This window comes from Platalea leucorodia (assembly GCF_965183815.1).
Source record: "Platalea leucorodia genome assembly, chromosome: 8".
NCBI lineage: Eukaryota > Metazoa > Chordata > Aves > Pelecaniformes > Threskiornithidae > Platalea > Platalea leucorodia.
In genome coordinates this window covers 10,590,618-10,606,295 of record NC_138830.1, presented here as the reverse complement: position 1 = coordinate 10,606,295, position 15,678 = coordinate 10,590,618, and the positions used below count along the sequence as shown (strand labels likewise).

General features: G+C 39.3%; 1 protein-coding gene across 1 annotated transcript in view; it reads right to left on the bottom strand.

Moving 5' to 3' along the window:
• The window catches only part of WWTR1 (WW domain containing transcription regulator 1), an 85,776-nt gene that overhangs the window by 23,575 nt on the left and 46,523 nt on the right, over positions 1-15,678 (bottom strand). The window contains exon 2 of the mRNA XM_082319402.1: positions 10,897-11,033. Coding sequence (XP_082175528.1) covers positions 10,897-11,033 — 137 coding nt within the window. The remainder of the gene's footprint in view (positions 1-10,896; positions 11,034-15,678) is intronic.

The window sequence follows — 15,678 nt, the reverse complement described above, 5'->3', positions numbered from 1 at the left end:
TCAGCTGTCTTGGCCGTGTCCCCTCCCAATTTCTTGGGAACCCCCAGCCTACTTGCAGCGTGGAGGGGAAGCAGTGGGAGAAAACAGAAAGCCTCAACGCTCTGCAAGCTCTGCTCAGGCACAGCCAAAGCACTGGTGTGTTATCAACACTGTTTTAGTCACAAATCCAAAACACAGCAGTATAGTGGCTGCTATGAAATCAACTCCATCCCAGTCAAACCCAGTACAAACACAGGGTGAGTGCATAGCACTTGTATAGTAAACTACATGTTTCTGTAAAATACTGGACCTTCTGTTCAGATGCAGTACAACTGATTTGAAGTACTCTTCAGTACATTTCAGTCAGGATGCTGGAAACTAGCAAATCAAAACCAATATTAAAAAAATCCTTAAGCTCTACCTGAATTCAAGGCTAGGTAAAAAAGGAAGCCACATCTGGAGGGAACTGGATATACTGCAGCTTCGCTGAGCTGGCTTCTTTGCTGGAGAGGAGATTGCAGACGTTTTCTAATGTCTCAAACTTTCTGACTGCACAGGGAGACTATGGCAAGGTACATCTGGGAATAAACCAAAATACACTAGCAAGTGATTTGTGTTTTGCTTCATATGAAAAATAACTCCATCCCATACCAATCTTATTACGCATTGTAAAGTCAAAGGATCTGCTCATATTGGTCCTGTGTATGCTTCTCCACATTTCATGACAGAAAATATGATTGTTTCCTTTCACTGTGGCAAAAAAATATGGAAGTTTCCAATGTATGTAGTCCTGGAATGATACAATTAATACGATGGGACCTTCCACAAAATAAATTAAAACTAAGGTTCGGATTTTCTGGAAACCTTTTTTGTGACCTGTTTTTTGTTGAAAATTATTACATATTTTTGCATACACATACACATCTATGCTTGCAAAAATGACACCGAAGTTTACAAATCTGTACAAATTAAAACACTGCCCTAGACAGGACAATTCCAAAAGTAAGTCTGAATATCTGATTCTTGCTATTATCAACCTGTAGTTTATACATCAATTGATAATGAAGTGTGCTTTTACAGGTAATTACTTGCATCTTTCTAGACATTTTCTTTACAGAATCAACACCATTAAAATCTGGGTCACATTTGTCTCCCATATAATTTTGCCAACACTTATGATCACTTAAAACAATTTCTCTCTTTTTTCTCTATCTCCTCCCCCCCCATTTTCTATGCACAACACCACGTTACATCAGGGAAGTTTTATCCTGCAACGCTATCTACTTGGCAAAAAACAGCATCCAGGCAGAACTCCAGTCTCCTCAAAAGAAGTGTGGAAAAGTATGATGATATAGTTGTTACAGGACCAAGACTTTTCACTGCTTTTGCATTTTCCAACGTGTGAGTTCCTCAAACAACAAGAAAAAAAAATTGAATAAACAGTAAGTTGCTTTTCTTAAGGGTAAAGCTACAACGGTATGCATGGGGAAAACAGAAAAATATAGTACCTGGAATACCTTTAAGCATGTTTGATAACGTCTGATATTGTCTAGATTTCAATTAACAGTGAATCTTTAAATATACTAGTTGGAATGAAAAGAATCCCAACAATGGAAAAATTACCCCTGTGGTATATACATAAGCTTAGTTTGAGCAATGTCTTCTACCTGACTGCTTTTCTGGAACTGGTCAACTGAACCAGAGCCGAACTCCTGCACTGAACAGTTCAGTAACACTGTTGAACATAGCTGATAACCCTTTGTCACTAAAGGTTCGAATGAGCCCACTGAAGCCAAAGGGAAGTCTTGTGTCAACTCCAGTGAGCAACTTACCAATACAATGACATTCTACAAATCTCTCTTCTTTGTGATACAGCCATATGGCACATTTGTTGTGCTATTTATGCAATTTTATTAATGCCTGCTATTATTTATATTTGAATTCTGAATCTGTATTTGAATGCTATGAGGAACATAATGGAGTTTGGGTTAAAAAAGAAAAACCTGCAGTTCATGCTCCAACTAGACTACCCAATATGAATACTGATTTCAGTACAATGACACTCATCTAATAAATCAGTGACACTGTAATGACTCTGTTCAGCCTGTGGTCTGGGGAGCGTTAGGATCTCTGGACTGGTTTTGAGAGGTCAAAAGGTAACCAAGGAAAATCAACTGGTCTTCAGTAAGCTTAAATGCACTAGGCAGGGTTTGGCACTCCCAGTGTAACATTTCTAAGGTTCTGCAAACAAAGGAAAAATATAAAAAGCTCAAATCTACCACTCTATGGTAAAGGATATAACATAGCAGGTGAAAAGTATTCACCATTCTAGCAGACAGACTCAGGGTGGCCTTGAATTCAGTTCTCTTGGGGAAAAACAAATTTATTTTGCAAAATGAAGTAAGCCTCTTCAATAAACAGCCATTACACAATTTTCCAGCTCAAATGAAAGCGAGTGAAAATGTGGAGCTAAGTTCCAAATCTGGATCATGTGGCCACAGTTTCACGGCAGTCCATGGAATTACAACTATTTAGTTCACATCTCAAGTTAGACCTATGTAATTTTCTTTTTCCAGTTAGATGAAAAATGAAAAAAATCTTTTATTGCTTTTGTTTGCTTTTAAATTAATAATGATATTAATCAGTGACTCAGGTTTTCTGACATTGTAGGAGACCTTTCTGTTGATGACTTTGCTGGATATGCACTAAGCAAGGACTATTTTGCAGGCAGGAGACATTGCAAGTTGAAGAAGCCAAACCATGCAAGTGTAAACTGTTTCTGACATATGCGTTGAACCAATTGTACCAACTTTTATTATTTTAGTGTCAGAAGTGTCTGGATGCAATGGTGGATCTTTTTCTCTACTCTGCTTATAGGCAGCCCAGAGCATAATTCATATGAACTGGCCAGCGTCAGGTGTCACGCAACACAGTCTGATGAAAAACAAATGTCTATAGAGGTTAAAAAAAAAAAAAAAAAAAAAAAAAAAAAAAGAACTAACCCAGCCATATTACAGTTTTGACTTAGTCACGACATTGTGAAGAAAAAAAGACTAGGCTCTCCTCCTTTTCTCTCTCTGCTTCTGCCAACAAAGAACTGCTTGTTTCACTTATTTCCCAGAAACAGCATTAGCCTTCCAACAAGGTCAGCAAAAAATGCTGCTTTTCAGTTCTGGTGCATTTTGTTCCAAAAAATCTGTAAAGTATTAAACGAAAAAGTTGTACTATCCCAGTGCACAGAGACTCCTTTATTCAGATTTCTGGGCTGAAAATAGCTATACAGAAATTTCTCAACAGTTTCAACTGTTATGTTAAGTTCTGTGATATTCACATTTAACTAATCTTTCCTGTCTTCAGTGATTCAAGCCTAAAACAACTCAAATGAACAACCTGCAGGTGCAGCATCAAAGCTATGATTTAGCAGGAAGTTATTTAAAAGATTAGAGATTTACTCTGTAAACACTGTCAACAATAAATCAGTAACAACAAATAACGGTGGGGGCTGCTGGACTGGAGAGAAAGCTTTAATGCTGATGACCAATTACTACTGATGACCACTATTATTTAAAATATTTATTAAATTATTTTTACTTTTGTTTCATGCAATCTTCAGCTTTTGCATTTCATTTACTTTTAAACTATGAAAATGATGTTCCACTCTTGCACTGGCACATGTTTGGATTACTAACCTTGAAGGGAAACGCTTACACCAGCAGGAACGTCTTTGTGTTAAAACTAAAAATTACTAGATTTTGAAACAATACCAACATCTCTTTTGAACACATCAACCTTTACCATTTCAGATTTACTAGATAGTCAGTTGCTGGTTTAAAGGTGTGTATCCTTTGAGATACCTGGATTTAATTTACCTGATGCTGAAGTGAATTCCTATTAGTCTCTGGAACTATTAGCCACTGTCCTTCAAACATAAATAAATTACTCCATTTGAAATCTGCCTGATAAACTACTACTTATAGGTTTTAATCGCAAATAACAAAAAAACCCCAAAACGTTCCTTTCCAGAGCTGTGTCATGCACCCTTATTCCCACAGAACGTGCAAGTCCTCTACAATGCTCTCAGCTCTCCTATAATTATTATTTCATTAACCAGAAGCAGGTGCCAAAATTATTCACATTGACCACAACTGAATCGTGTCCGCTTCTTTCAGGATATCCAGTAATTAAAAGTGACCTGGAACAGGAAGCCTTTCCACTGCGCAGGTGGTGTGAGGGTATGGGCTACACCAAGGGAAAAACATGCTCATCTCAATGTTAAATATTTGTAGCCAAATTTCCAGCCAATGCAAACCAAGCCTTGCAAAATCTAGACCATTTCATGTATGTTAGTTATCACTGAAATACATACCACCTGTTTTTAAACACTTTGGGAGTTTCTGCATTCTTATCTCCAGAGACTCACTTTGACACAGTAACCAAAACTGCATTTTATCATCCTGAAACAATAGTAGCTACACCTCTTTTATCATGGCAGGATATGGAAACTTTGGTTCATGTGTTTATTGCTCTTAGACAGGATTATTGCATTGTTTTATTGGTTGGATTTCCTGGCTGATTAAAAAAAAAAATGAAAGCAGAGGCAAAGTGCCATAACCCCCAGTTGTATCCAGACCCAATTAAATTACCATTAGCAATACAGCTGAAAGCTAAACTTTTTAGATTCGCGGATCAATTTCTATACCACAAACAGTTGTCAGTGTAAGAGGCTCTCCATGTTAAATTCTGTTGTGTAATACATAATGTCTTTCACCTTCAAGAACCAGTGTATTTAATAGTTAAAACTATCCTGCTTGTATCACTTGGGTCATGCCTGCTGGTGGATCTTGATAGAGTAAACTTCTAAGGTAAGGAGCTTTCTCTTCTTTGGTAGGGAAAAAATAAGTAAAAATCAAATAGTTCTTCATCTGGAGTTTGACACCATAAGCTAATATGGTTGCACTCTCAGGATCAATGCATACACTGACCCCAAACAAATTAACAGCAGGCTTTCCACTATTTTATGCCTGAACTGCTTGATCTATAAAATGAAGATAAATATTATCTATTTTTCTTATACTCTATATTTGCACATGATCTGATCAGGTGAAAGTGCAGATATCAAGCGCACACAAAAGTATATGTAGCACCCTTCTCCCTTTGCCAGAAATTGGTCTCTATTCTGAACTGTGAATTACACTTTCTGCAACTCCACGACCTAGTGTTGATGATACAACACCCATTTTCTTTACGGTGCCAGTCTCCTACCTGATGAAAGCATGAGCATTGCACCAGGACTCTCTAAACTGTCACAAAGGTTTCCAAGACCTGATTGCATAAAGCCCTGAGTGACCTGATCTCATAGCTGACTGCTCTGAGCAGGAGGTTGGGTTAGAGATCTCCCAAGGCCCCTTCCCACCTGAATGATTCTGTGATGGCTACAGCCTTAAATTTTGCAAGGCCCCAACCCTCAGCCATGTGTGGAAACTCGTCTAGCTTCTTTCCTCACCTCAGAATAGGCACCCTTACCTTTGCAAGCTCATAACATTATTATTTACCTTCTAGCAGCTGTCCCTCGATTCAGTACATCTGAATGCGTTCACAGTTTCTTATAATACCTCTTATAAAGTATATTAAAAAAACAGCTGACAAAAACCCAGCAGCACAGAGATAAGTTAAAACTATCTGCTCCAGATACAGGTAGAGCACTGGAACACCAGAAGCCTCAGGAATTAGAACATTAAGCACCTTTATGATTTATTTTTTCTGCAAATATACATATTCATGAACTCATCTTGACAGAACCTGAGAGAACATATAATTATGAGGTATTATGTCAGTGTCTAGAATTAAGAGTGATCCAGTTACATTTTCTGAAGGCAAGGTTAGCTGGGCCAACAGACACTACGTGCTAAGATAATAATTTACAACTTAGGAAATTATCAAGTTATCAACCATCATCATAGAACAGCCCCGGTTGAAAGGGACCTCGAAAGATCAACTTGTCCAAACTTATATAGAAAATAATAGATTATGAGGGAAAAAACAGACAAGGTAAGAGAAGATGGCTCAGCTCTAATGCGTAAGGGATCTACACAAACATAGCTCTGCTCGTCTCTTTGCTTCCCTCCTCATCACTTCTTCCTTGACAGCCAGCTCAAACACGACTGCAGCTTGTAAAAGCCTTTCCACCCATCAATCACATCTCTATGCAAAGGCTGATGAGCCACACAAGTTCTCTTGTGTACCAGAAGTGCAAAATGCAAAATGGTAAAATCAGGTATGCGTTTCTGTTATTGTTGATGCTGGACTGTCTACTGTGAAGAGAGGCAAAGACGACAGTGGTAGGCAGGCACTAGGGAGCATCAGGGATGTCCAGCCTGGTTGGACTTCGGTGCCTTTAGTTAGACCAAACACACATTTTAACCGCAGTTTCTAGTTAGATAAACTGCAAGCCCCTATCCATGCCCAAATAACCTCAAAGGCGTTTTACAAAGTGGCAGAGTGCTCAAAACTCTCAAACCATCAAACTCTGGGCACTACTTAACACACAGCTTAGTCACTCATACAGGACCCAGAACAACTGGGTCTTGCAGTCTGAAACTGGTATTTGTTACAAGGCCTAAATTCTACAATCTGACTGTACCATGCCACTTAGCACAGAAGGCCCTCCAAGGTTTTTTGCAGATAGAGTCTGGTCTTTTCGTAAGAGCTTTTTAAGGAACTCACACATATAAATTCAAGCTAATTTATACAGAAAACAGAAATACTATCAGAGGATTTTATTATTTTATGTCAGAATAAGTTGCAATCTGTTAAACTTGAAAAACACTTAAATGAAGACCAGATTGTCCTCACCAACTGGATGAAGAGTACAATCGCAAAAGAAATCTCTTTAAAACAGTTTGAAGGAAGCAGGATGAAAATAACAACGGTTTTGAGTGTTGCATAACATAGAATAGAGAAAGACTACAAAAAAAGCAGCATTTAATTAAAAATCGTTGCAAAAGAAACTTTTATAAGGATCTAATTTTTTCCCCTAAGTCTTGCTACACATAGCCAGAAATAATACTCCACAATCATCTTACACCAGTGACTGCCATTAAGGCAGAACAGCTTCCCTAGCTTGGACTTAGGCACTTCCAGAGAACAATTTAGTCATTTAAGTCAAGCAGTAGTTTGGCCATTAGCTTAGGTGCACTGCAACTGCTCTCTCCTTCCCTTCATTCACAGTAAGTCCATGGAGCTTGGTCTCCTAATTCAGGGGACCTAGGCGAGATGCCTAAAATAAGGGTGTACCCCTCCTTCCACATATGGTCTTTGATTCTACCACAATGGATAGTTATCAATCAGCTGAAAAAGACTGTTTCAGAATGGGCAGAAAACTAATACATGTGCAGATTCAGCACCAAAGTAAATGGTATTCATGAAGCATTTATGAAGATGCAAGAAATACAGTGTTTCTGGTTGTCTTGAGTCAGAGGCTGATCATTTTCCCTGTTGCATTCCAACAACAAAACATATAGTTAGAAGATTCCTGTTAATGTTGCCCTTTCCTTAGTATATCCATCTACAAACTGTCTTAGAAGAACAACAAAGGTAAGATATTTAGAAAAAGCAGACTGAACAAGTCTGAATATGTGCTAACCTACAACAATATGCTTTCAATCTCTGGGACAAATTTCCCTTTTCATTCATGAAACTTCATTGAACTTAGTGGTGGCGTGTAAGTGAGCATAGAAACCTGCCTAGCATGTATTAGTTTTCTGTAAATTTAACAAGATGCATCAAAGGAAGAAATACCTTCAGATGCTGTTGATACATAACATTTCAAAAGCCATGCTTCAAATGTTAGTGAGAAAACTAACACTTAAGTTATAAGAAAACCAGTATGTGTAGCTCATGAATAGACAACATAAAACCACAGTACGAAAAAAGGTAGAAAAACACAGCAGATTTTGTAAGGTATCTCCACTAATTTCAATCAACTTTCACGATATGTTTCTTCATGTCTCAAGCATAGGCACAGTATGATTTGGTATCACTTAGTCACACTCCGTGCTTTCGATAGAATGTTTGTAAATGCCTTTTGTACACTTCCCAGCAAATATTGCTGAAAGGAGTTTATAAACCAAAGCAACAAGCTGTACAGAACAGACCATATTTTCCATCTCTTCATAAGAAGCATAGCAAGGAAAACACATGTGTTAGTAATTGGAAGTGCAGACCAGTATGCAGACCTGGAATACTTAAATCCTTTTAAGTGGCACATCTTCAAAAGAAAAAACTTCTCTTAATTCCTACAGGACCAAAAAACACTAAGACAGAAGACAGATGCATAGACTTCATTTGCTAAAAAGTTACAAAATTACGGCCAGAAGAGTGGCTTAACTTGGTATCCAGTTTCCATTTCTCCTCTGATGTCTGTAAGATGTTGGCACAATCACTTCTGGCTTAGAGGTCTGACTGCCAGACCAACAAATTGCTCACTTCAATGTCTGAGCAGACCCAAGAAAGCAGGTTTAGCAGTAACACTGTTGGCACCACAAAAGAGCAGAAAGGCCCTTCCTTTTGGCCGAGGTAATTTCAAAATAGACACATTCTACTTAGGTACTGCAAACTGCACTCGCATGTATTTTAAACTGTCACATGAAGTATTCAGAGATCTACTGTATTCTGTTCAGATTACTGCAATCTTGTAATTTCTGTGTGTACATATATGTAGATATGTATACGTATGTGTGTACATATATGTAGATATGTATATATATGTATATATATGTATATATGATTCAATCTTTTTTAAGATTCAATCTTTAATTCAATTTAATTCAATTTCAATTTTAGATTCAATCTTTTTTAATATATTTTTAAATAAAAGAGTGTCACACTTGGTGTGTTCAAACAGGTGGATTGGAAAATCAGGGACTGTGATGCTGAATTTAATAATATGATGCTGAAAGTGCTACTCAGCTGTGAAAACAGATTTGCTTGCTCCTGAAGTGTCACAGCATGCCTTTCAAAAGCCACCAGAATGCGAAAAAGTTCACCAAAACATACTGACAAAATATTTTCTCAATTAAATAAATATGGACACTGTGGAAATTTCTACATACTATTTCTAGTGGGCTAATGTTTAGGAAATTCAGTCACAGATCTGAACCACTATTCCAAGCACTGTATAAATACCTACCAAAAAGTGGAACCTCATCTATAAATGTGAAAGGTACTGAATGAAATATAGTCTGTATTTGATGTGACAGATTTTGAAGTCTGTGGAAATGCCCCTGTTGGACACCTGAAGTCCCTTCGAGAACAGACACTTAATTAGGCGTATGCTTTTATTTCTAATCCTTTGTATCTTGAGAAAGACTCTCCTCTAAAATTCAGTATACAAGTATTTCAGTACAAGACTTGGCTTTGATTCACTTCCACTGACCAACCAGGGGGAAAAACTGCTGTACACTGTCCTGATTTATGGTACCTCCTTTGCTTTTAATTAGAAAGAATGTAACAGATGTCAACATAAGCTGAGGAGTCGGTATGAACAAAAAACCCCACTGTCCTATTCTTACCTCTTGGCCGTTTTAGAATGGCTATAAACAGATTGACCTAAACACAGCTGTGGTTTGAAGTAACATGCGCAGAGCAATTGTTAGTTTTACCATGTAGTATGACACACTGCAGTACACCCTAACCTTTTGGATTTTACTCAGGTTTCTTTTTCAGCTATCCACTCTCATGATACAATTTCCTACTGTCTGCTAAATCACATAAGATAACCAACACTTTTACTGAATATATTCAAGCAGGACAGTTGTTGAGAGAAAGGCAGAAGAACGAACTGAAGTTAGTTACCTCAGGGGACAGCCTAGGTGTTTATTACAAATTTAAGACAAAAGTAAATATGTATATTGCATTATTGTTGTTGGTGACCATTGGCAGCCAAATGTTTACCATTTTCTTGGTTTGTGAAGAGACAGCCCTGATGAACCATGCTGCAAATAAATAATCATGAAATCATGAGACCAACTTACCAAAAATTAACCTGAACAAGAACCTGTTCTGTGTTTTTAAGACTGTCTATTTGACATAGTTTTGTGATCCTGAGCCTGTAAGCTGACCTATCTGTTCCTCATTTTCTTGAGTGGTAGGAAATTTAAAACTGCAGAAGTGAAATATTAGGGATTATTTGTAATTCGCAATTATACATGAAAATGTTTTCTTCCATTTACATATTTTCTTTAAAATTTTCAGCGTTTTCACAGCTTTATTTTCACTAAGGAAGGCTCATATCTGACAAAATCAGAGGTACATAAGCTGATGCTTAAATTTAAGCTTGAAGTGCTAAACAGGAACAGCAATGAAACCACACCAATTATAGAAAGTCTTTAAGTAATTCATACTGCAAAATAGACTTTTTAGTATTTTGCAAGTAGCTTCTGGTGCAGAACCTAACTGCAAAAAAAGCCCACCACCATAAAAAAAAAACAAACAAGCAAACCAGCTACAACTTCTGACCTGAAGAAACACGGGAAAGACTGCAAAGAGATCATCTAACAGTGCTTTGCACAGTAAGCTTTGAAAGTTATGTGGTGGGCTTGCAGAGACTTCATACCAACTCTGAATGAAAAAGCACAGAAAGAGCTTATTTTTCTATGTTCAATACTACATCAAAAATTCGTCACAGCAGCTCTAAAATAAAATGCCTCAGATGTTAGAACTTCACCTCAAACAGTACGAATTCACTTGCTGCCAACTCTACAGAGGGAAAAATAAGAAAAGGAAGTGGAGAACACACTGTTAGGCCTGATAGCAGAATCACGGCTACCCTTCTTGAAGCAAAAATTACTTTGGCAAACAAATTAGTGGCTTTTCTCTCTCTCTTGTATTTTCACCACAGAGGTGACATCCAGTACTCACCGAGATTTGGCTGAGACACTGCCATAGACCTCTGTGGTATTGGCGTGGAAGTAGCTGCAGGATGGTGGCTCATGTGATTCAGCGGTTGGTTCATAGTTTTTCGAGGATCTTGCCATGTTGTAATTTTTTCTATGTGACTGAGAAAGAAAAGATAAAACACAAGCTTAACACAAAATGCCCCAATATATTATATAAATGGTTACACAGTGTCATAAAAGTCCTATTTGCTTTTCTTATCCCACATTTTTCTACCCTTCTCATCTCGCCATAACCCATTTGAAATTATCTATCATCTTATCATTTATTTTTACTTCTAATCTTCTCCCCCTGCCATTCTAACTTTTTATGCACTACTGTTGAATAATTACTTCTGCTTGAAAAATCGGTGAATTCTATTGTGACACTAAAAATCTATAATACACATTCATCTTCCAGATTATTTAATTGTCCAGAAGTTGCTTAGTCTTGTCCTATCAGTCTTGTCCTATATACTCAACTATACAGCCATTCTTCATTCAGCAATATACGGTCGCTTGGTGAGTTTTGAAAGTGTTTGTCTTGCCAAATCCAACTGCTTTGCTCCTTACCACACCATGAAAACTAGTCTGTCTGTATGTCTCCAAGAACATCAGAATATATTCTCATTACCAAAAGGAGCAGATTATGTCCTCATGACTGATGTGTAATCACCAGTTTCTTTGTAAAGGCACTAAATTTTTATTGCAATGTAGTCAACGTAGGTCAACAATGTATCTACCACCCTAGTATGTAAACTGTCATGTACCTATATTACCCTGAAAGCTATGGAATAGTGCATAAATCTACATGAGATTTTACAGTGAGATAACTATAAAGTATGATCTCTGTAAAATATTTTTTGCCACAGAATATCGTGGCGAAGGAACTGTGGTTTTGTTTCAACTGAAGGTTTTCACTGAAATGCATCAGTTTTGGAAGAAACTTATCAGGACAAGGATTTTAAGGATCAGCATGCAATTCTATTTGAAACAACAAAAGAAAAAGGAACTGTCTTAAAGCAATCAGTAGTCTGGTACCTATCTAGGGACTGCCTGGTTCCATGTCCAGCTTTCTGCCGAACTGACAAACCGGGCTACCAATTACCGGCTGGACTTGGATGGGTTTTCCTCTATTAGTTTTTTGCTAGAAAACTTCAAAAGATGTAAGTGTTTAAGAGGAACATGTAAAGAAGGATTAAAAATTTAAATATTCTGTGTCTGGAAAACCATTCCAATACACCTTTCCTAAAAGCACAGTCTAACATCATCTTTACTGAACTCAGTCTCAAACTCATCATTGCTACTTTCACCTACGTTATTAGGATTGCCATTCCTGCTGTGACCGCTCCACACCTTCAGACTCAGCTGATCACCAGTGCTATTTCACAAGCAAGTTTCCGTCTATTGTGATGCTACCACGTCCAAACTCTTTACAGTAAGTCTCTGATGTTACCAAAAATAATGTGAATTACAAACAGGAAAAAAAAAAAAGAACTGAACCATTTTTTAAAGAATGGAAAAAAGCGACACCGTCTTTATTTAGTCTGCAGCCATTTTCTTTTCCTAATATTTTACATTTAATGTACAGTTCCAAAACTGTAACCGAAGATCACACTTACACTTTGCCACTTGTCTAAAACTCAGCCTCTAAGCTGTCGAGTCACTTCCTTTCTTCATAGCTTCTAGAGTATTTTTTTGTTATCATTCACAATGAAACCACCCACCATTGCTTCTCCCTAGCATTAAAACACTTTATTCCCCCCTCATTGTAAGCCTTTATTATATTTCAGCTTTTCTTCTTTTTACTCTTACTTCTCAAGTATAAGAATTCTTGTATCCAGTTCAGTTAAATGATCTTTTTCCAAAATTAAGAAATGGCATTCTGAATGAAAGATACTGCTATGGCAATAAATTGGGCGATGTTTTCTGTTAAGTCCTAATTGTGCCTAAATGAGATGAAACGCATTTTTATTTAAAGTTCCATTGCTTTGTTTCTCTGGCATTGTAATTCAAATAAAGAAGCTACACTTAATCAAAGCTATGAATTTTGGAATACCAACATATAATAGAAAAGATTTTTCCCCAAAGAGTAAGAAACGTTTTTAAGCATGAGCTTTAGTGATTAAATGAATACTGCCTTGTTAAAGCTTATATCAAAACACATTTCCCACTTTAAAATTTTTTTTACATCTAAACACTGTAAAATTTAAGCAAAATGGTTAAAATTAAATCAGACTTTTTTCCCCTGTAATGTTCATCTCTAAAAACTGAAAGCACAAATTCCTGATAGGAAAACCTGAAGCACAAGTTAAAGTATTTATGAAGTTGGTTGTATTAAGCAATCTGTAACTTGTTTCAACGTATTCCTCACTCTATCTTCAAATCCGAAACCTTTAACTGGAACTGCCGATGAGGTGCAATGAGCAACAACAGGAAGCGCTCTTAACAAAAAGACACACCGGAATACCCAAATGGTCGACTTCAAATTCTGTTCTGTTATCAAAGTTCCTTTCAGCAGTAACAGTCTCACATTTCATGGGCATTAAAAGACAACAAAATATGATCATTTTTTGAGTCAGGTGAGAGCTATGAATGCATGCAGAATTGTGTATGTGAGATTTTGAGGATCCTTCCATTTTAAGTATTTGGGGAAAGAGAACAAGTCTACCCAGTACAGTGCTCGGTCGCCCTCACAGCGACAAAGCGTTTCCTGATGTTCAGAGGGAACCTCCTGTGTGTCGGTGTGCGCCCATTGCCTCTGGTCCTGTCAATTAAAGAGGTTGCTGTAACAGCCTGCAGTGAACCAAGCAGATGGAAGCTAATTCATGCATTTCACTCTAGTGCCCAACTGAAGCGTGTAGCACAAGACTGTCCCTGGCAAAATCCTCGGGTTGTTTCAGAGAAAGAAAGATGTGAATCCTGCAGGTCATGCTGAACCACGCTCAGCACTGTCAGCCGCTCATGGGTGCAGGGTTTGGCACTGGAAATGGCTTTAATTCCAAAGGTGTGAAATGCTGCCTTCAGCCAAGAGGACAAGCATTTTTCTTCCAGAATTGTCTTCAAACCCATAAATCTCAGCAGCAAGTACCATACAAATCTTTAAAACTGGGCAGTGGGTAGGACACGCTGGCTTTAGATCTTTTCTAACCTTTGCTGAGGTCCTGTTCTTTCAATTGTTGCTACAGCTACCTAATTTCCCACCCCAGTATTGCCAGCTGTTATTTCATTTATTTATTTATTGTTATTTTCATTATTTAGTTGCGTCTTCTTGCCTGAATGGTGGAAGATAATAACCACGTCACAGTGATGCAGCACTAACTCCAGGCACCAGCCCTGGTGGTGCCACGGCTGTGTCACAGCAGACAGAACATTGGTGGTGGCCGTGTAACAGGGGAGTTGTTGGTGACGTGGGTGGCCCAGGACAGGTATAAAAAGGGCTGTGCCAGACCAGGCTGGCAGACAAGCTGCCAGGTGAACAAGGGCTGAGAGGAGAGGGCAGGGGCTGCCCAAGGCAGTAGAGGGTGGCTGCTCCTCCTTTGTGGCTTCTGTCTATTACAGCTGGATGCCTGGATAGGGATAAGACCAGACCATGGCACATTCCTGTCCTCTGCCTCCTCCAACACTCAGCCAGAGAGCTGCCAGCGCGCTGCAGGACAGATAAGATAGCCCCAACCCATACCCAGTTATGGTCTTACAGGGACCTGGGAGCTCCCTACAGCCATGGCAAAGCCACGCACCCTTTTTCCCCAGGTAGCCAAGGGCTGAGCCACACAGGAGCTCCTGGCACCAGCCCTAATGTCCAGGTCACAGCAGGGAAAACACTGATGGTGGCCCACGTTGCAGTGGGGTTGGTGACATGGTTGGGCCAGGACGGGTGTCTCCATCCGTCAGGGAGACATGGGTTGGACGGCCTTGACGTGAGGGTGGGAGAGCCCTGGGCAGGGAGGCAGGGGCAGCCCCATGGCAACGGGGGGTGGCTGCTCTGTTCTTTTGATGCGCCCCTGTCCTTCACAGCCACATCCCCGGACATGGACCTCTACCACCCAGCTGGAGAGTGCTGCAACTAACAAGGACCTTGACCTAAAGATAAGGAAACATACTCAGACCTAGTCTGTACCCTGTTATGGTCCTACTGGCAGCTGGAAGCTCCCTGTAGCTGTGGACCAAGGGAGCTCTGCGCCGCTCACCATTTCTGTACCCCATCATGGTCCTACAGGCAGCTGGAAGCTCTCTGTAGCCGTGGACAAAGGGAGCTCCATCCCACCCACCGTCTCTGCACCCCATCATGGTCCTACAGGCAACTGGAAGCTCTCCGTAGCCATAGACAAATGGAGCTCCGCACCACCCACCATCTCTGTGCGAAACCTATCTCAAAATAAAGTTAGATATTCGTGGGGTTTTTTTGCTGGTGACAGGGCTGGAAGGCATGTCCTATGAGGAGCAGCTGAGGACTCTGGGCCTGTCTGGTTTGGAGAGAAGGAGGCTGAGGGGAGACCTCATTGCTCTCCCCAGATTCCTGAGGAGGGGGCGTGGAGAGGGAGGTGCTGAGCTCTTCTCCTTGGGATCCAGGGACAGAATACCTGGGAATGGTTCAAAGCTGCATCGGGGAGGTTTCGACTTGGCATTAGGAAGCATTTCTTTACGGAGAGGGTGGTCAAAGACTGGAACAGCCTTCCTGGAGAGGTGCTCGATGTCCCAAGCCTGCCAGTGTTTAAGAGGCATTTGGACAATGCCCTTAGTAACAGGCTTTAACTTTTAGTCAGCC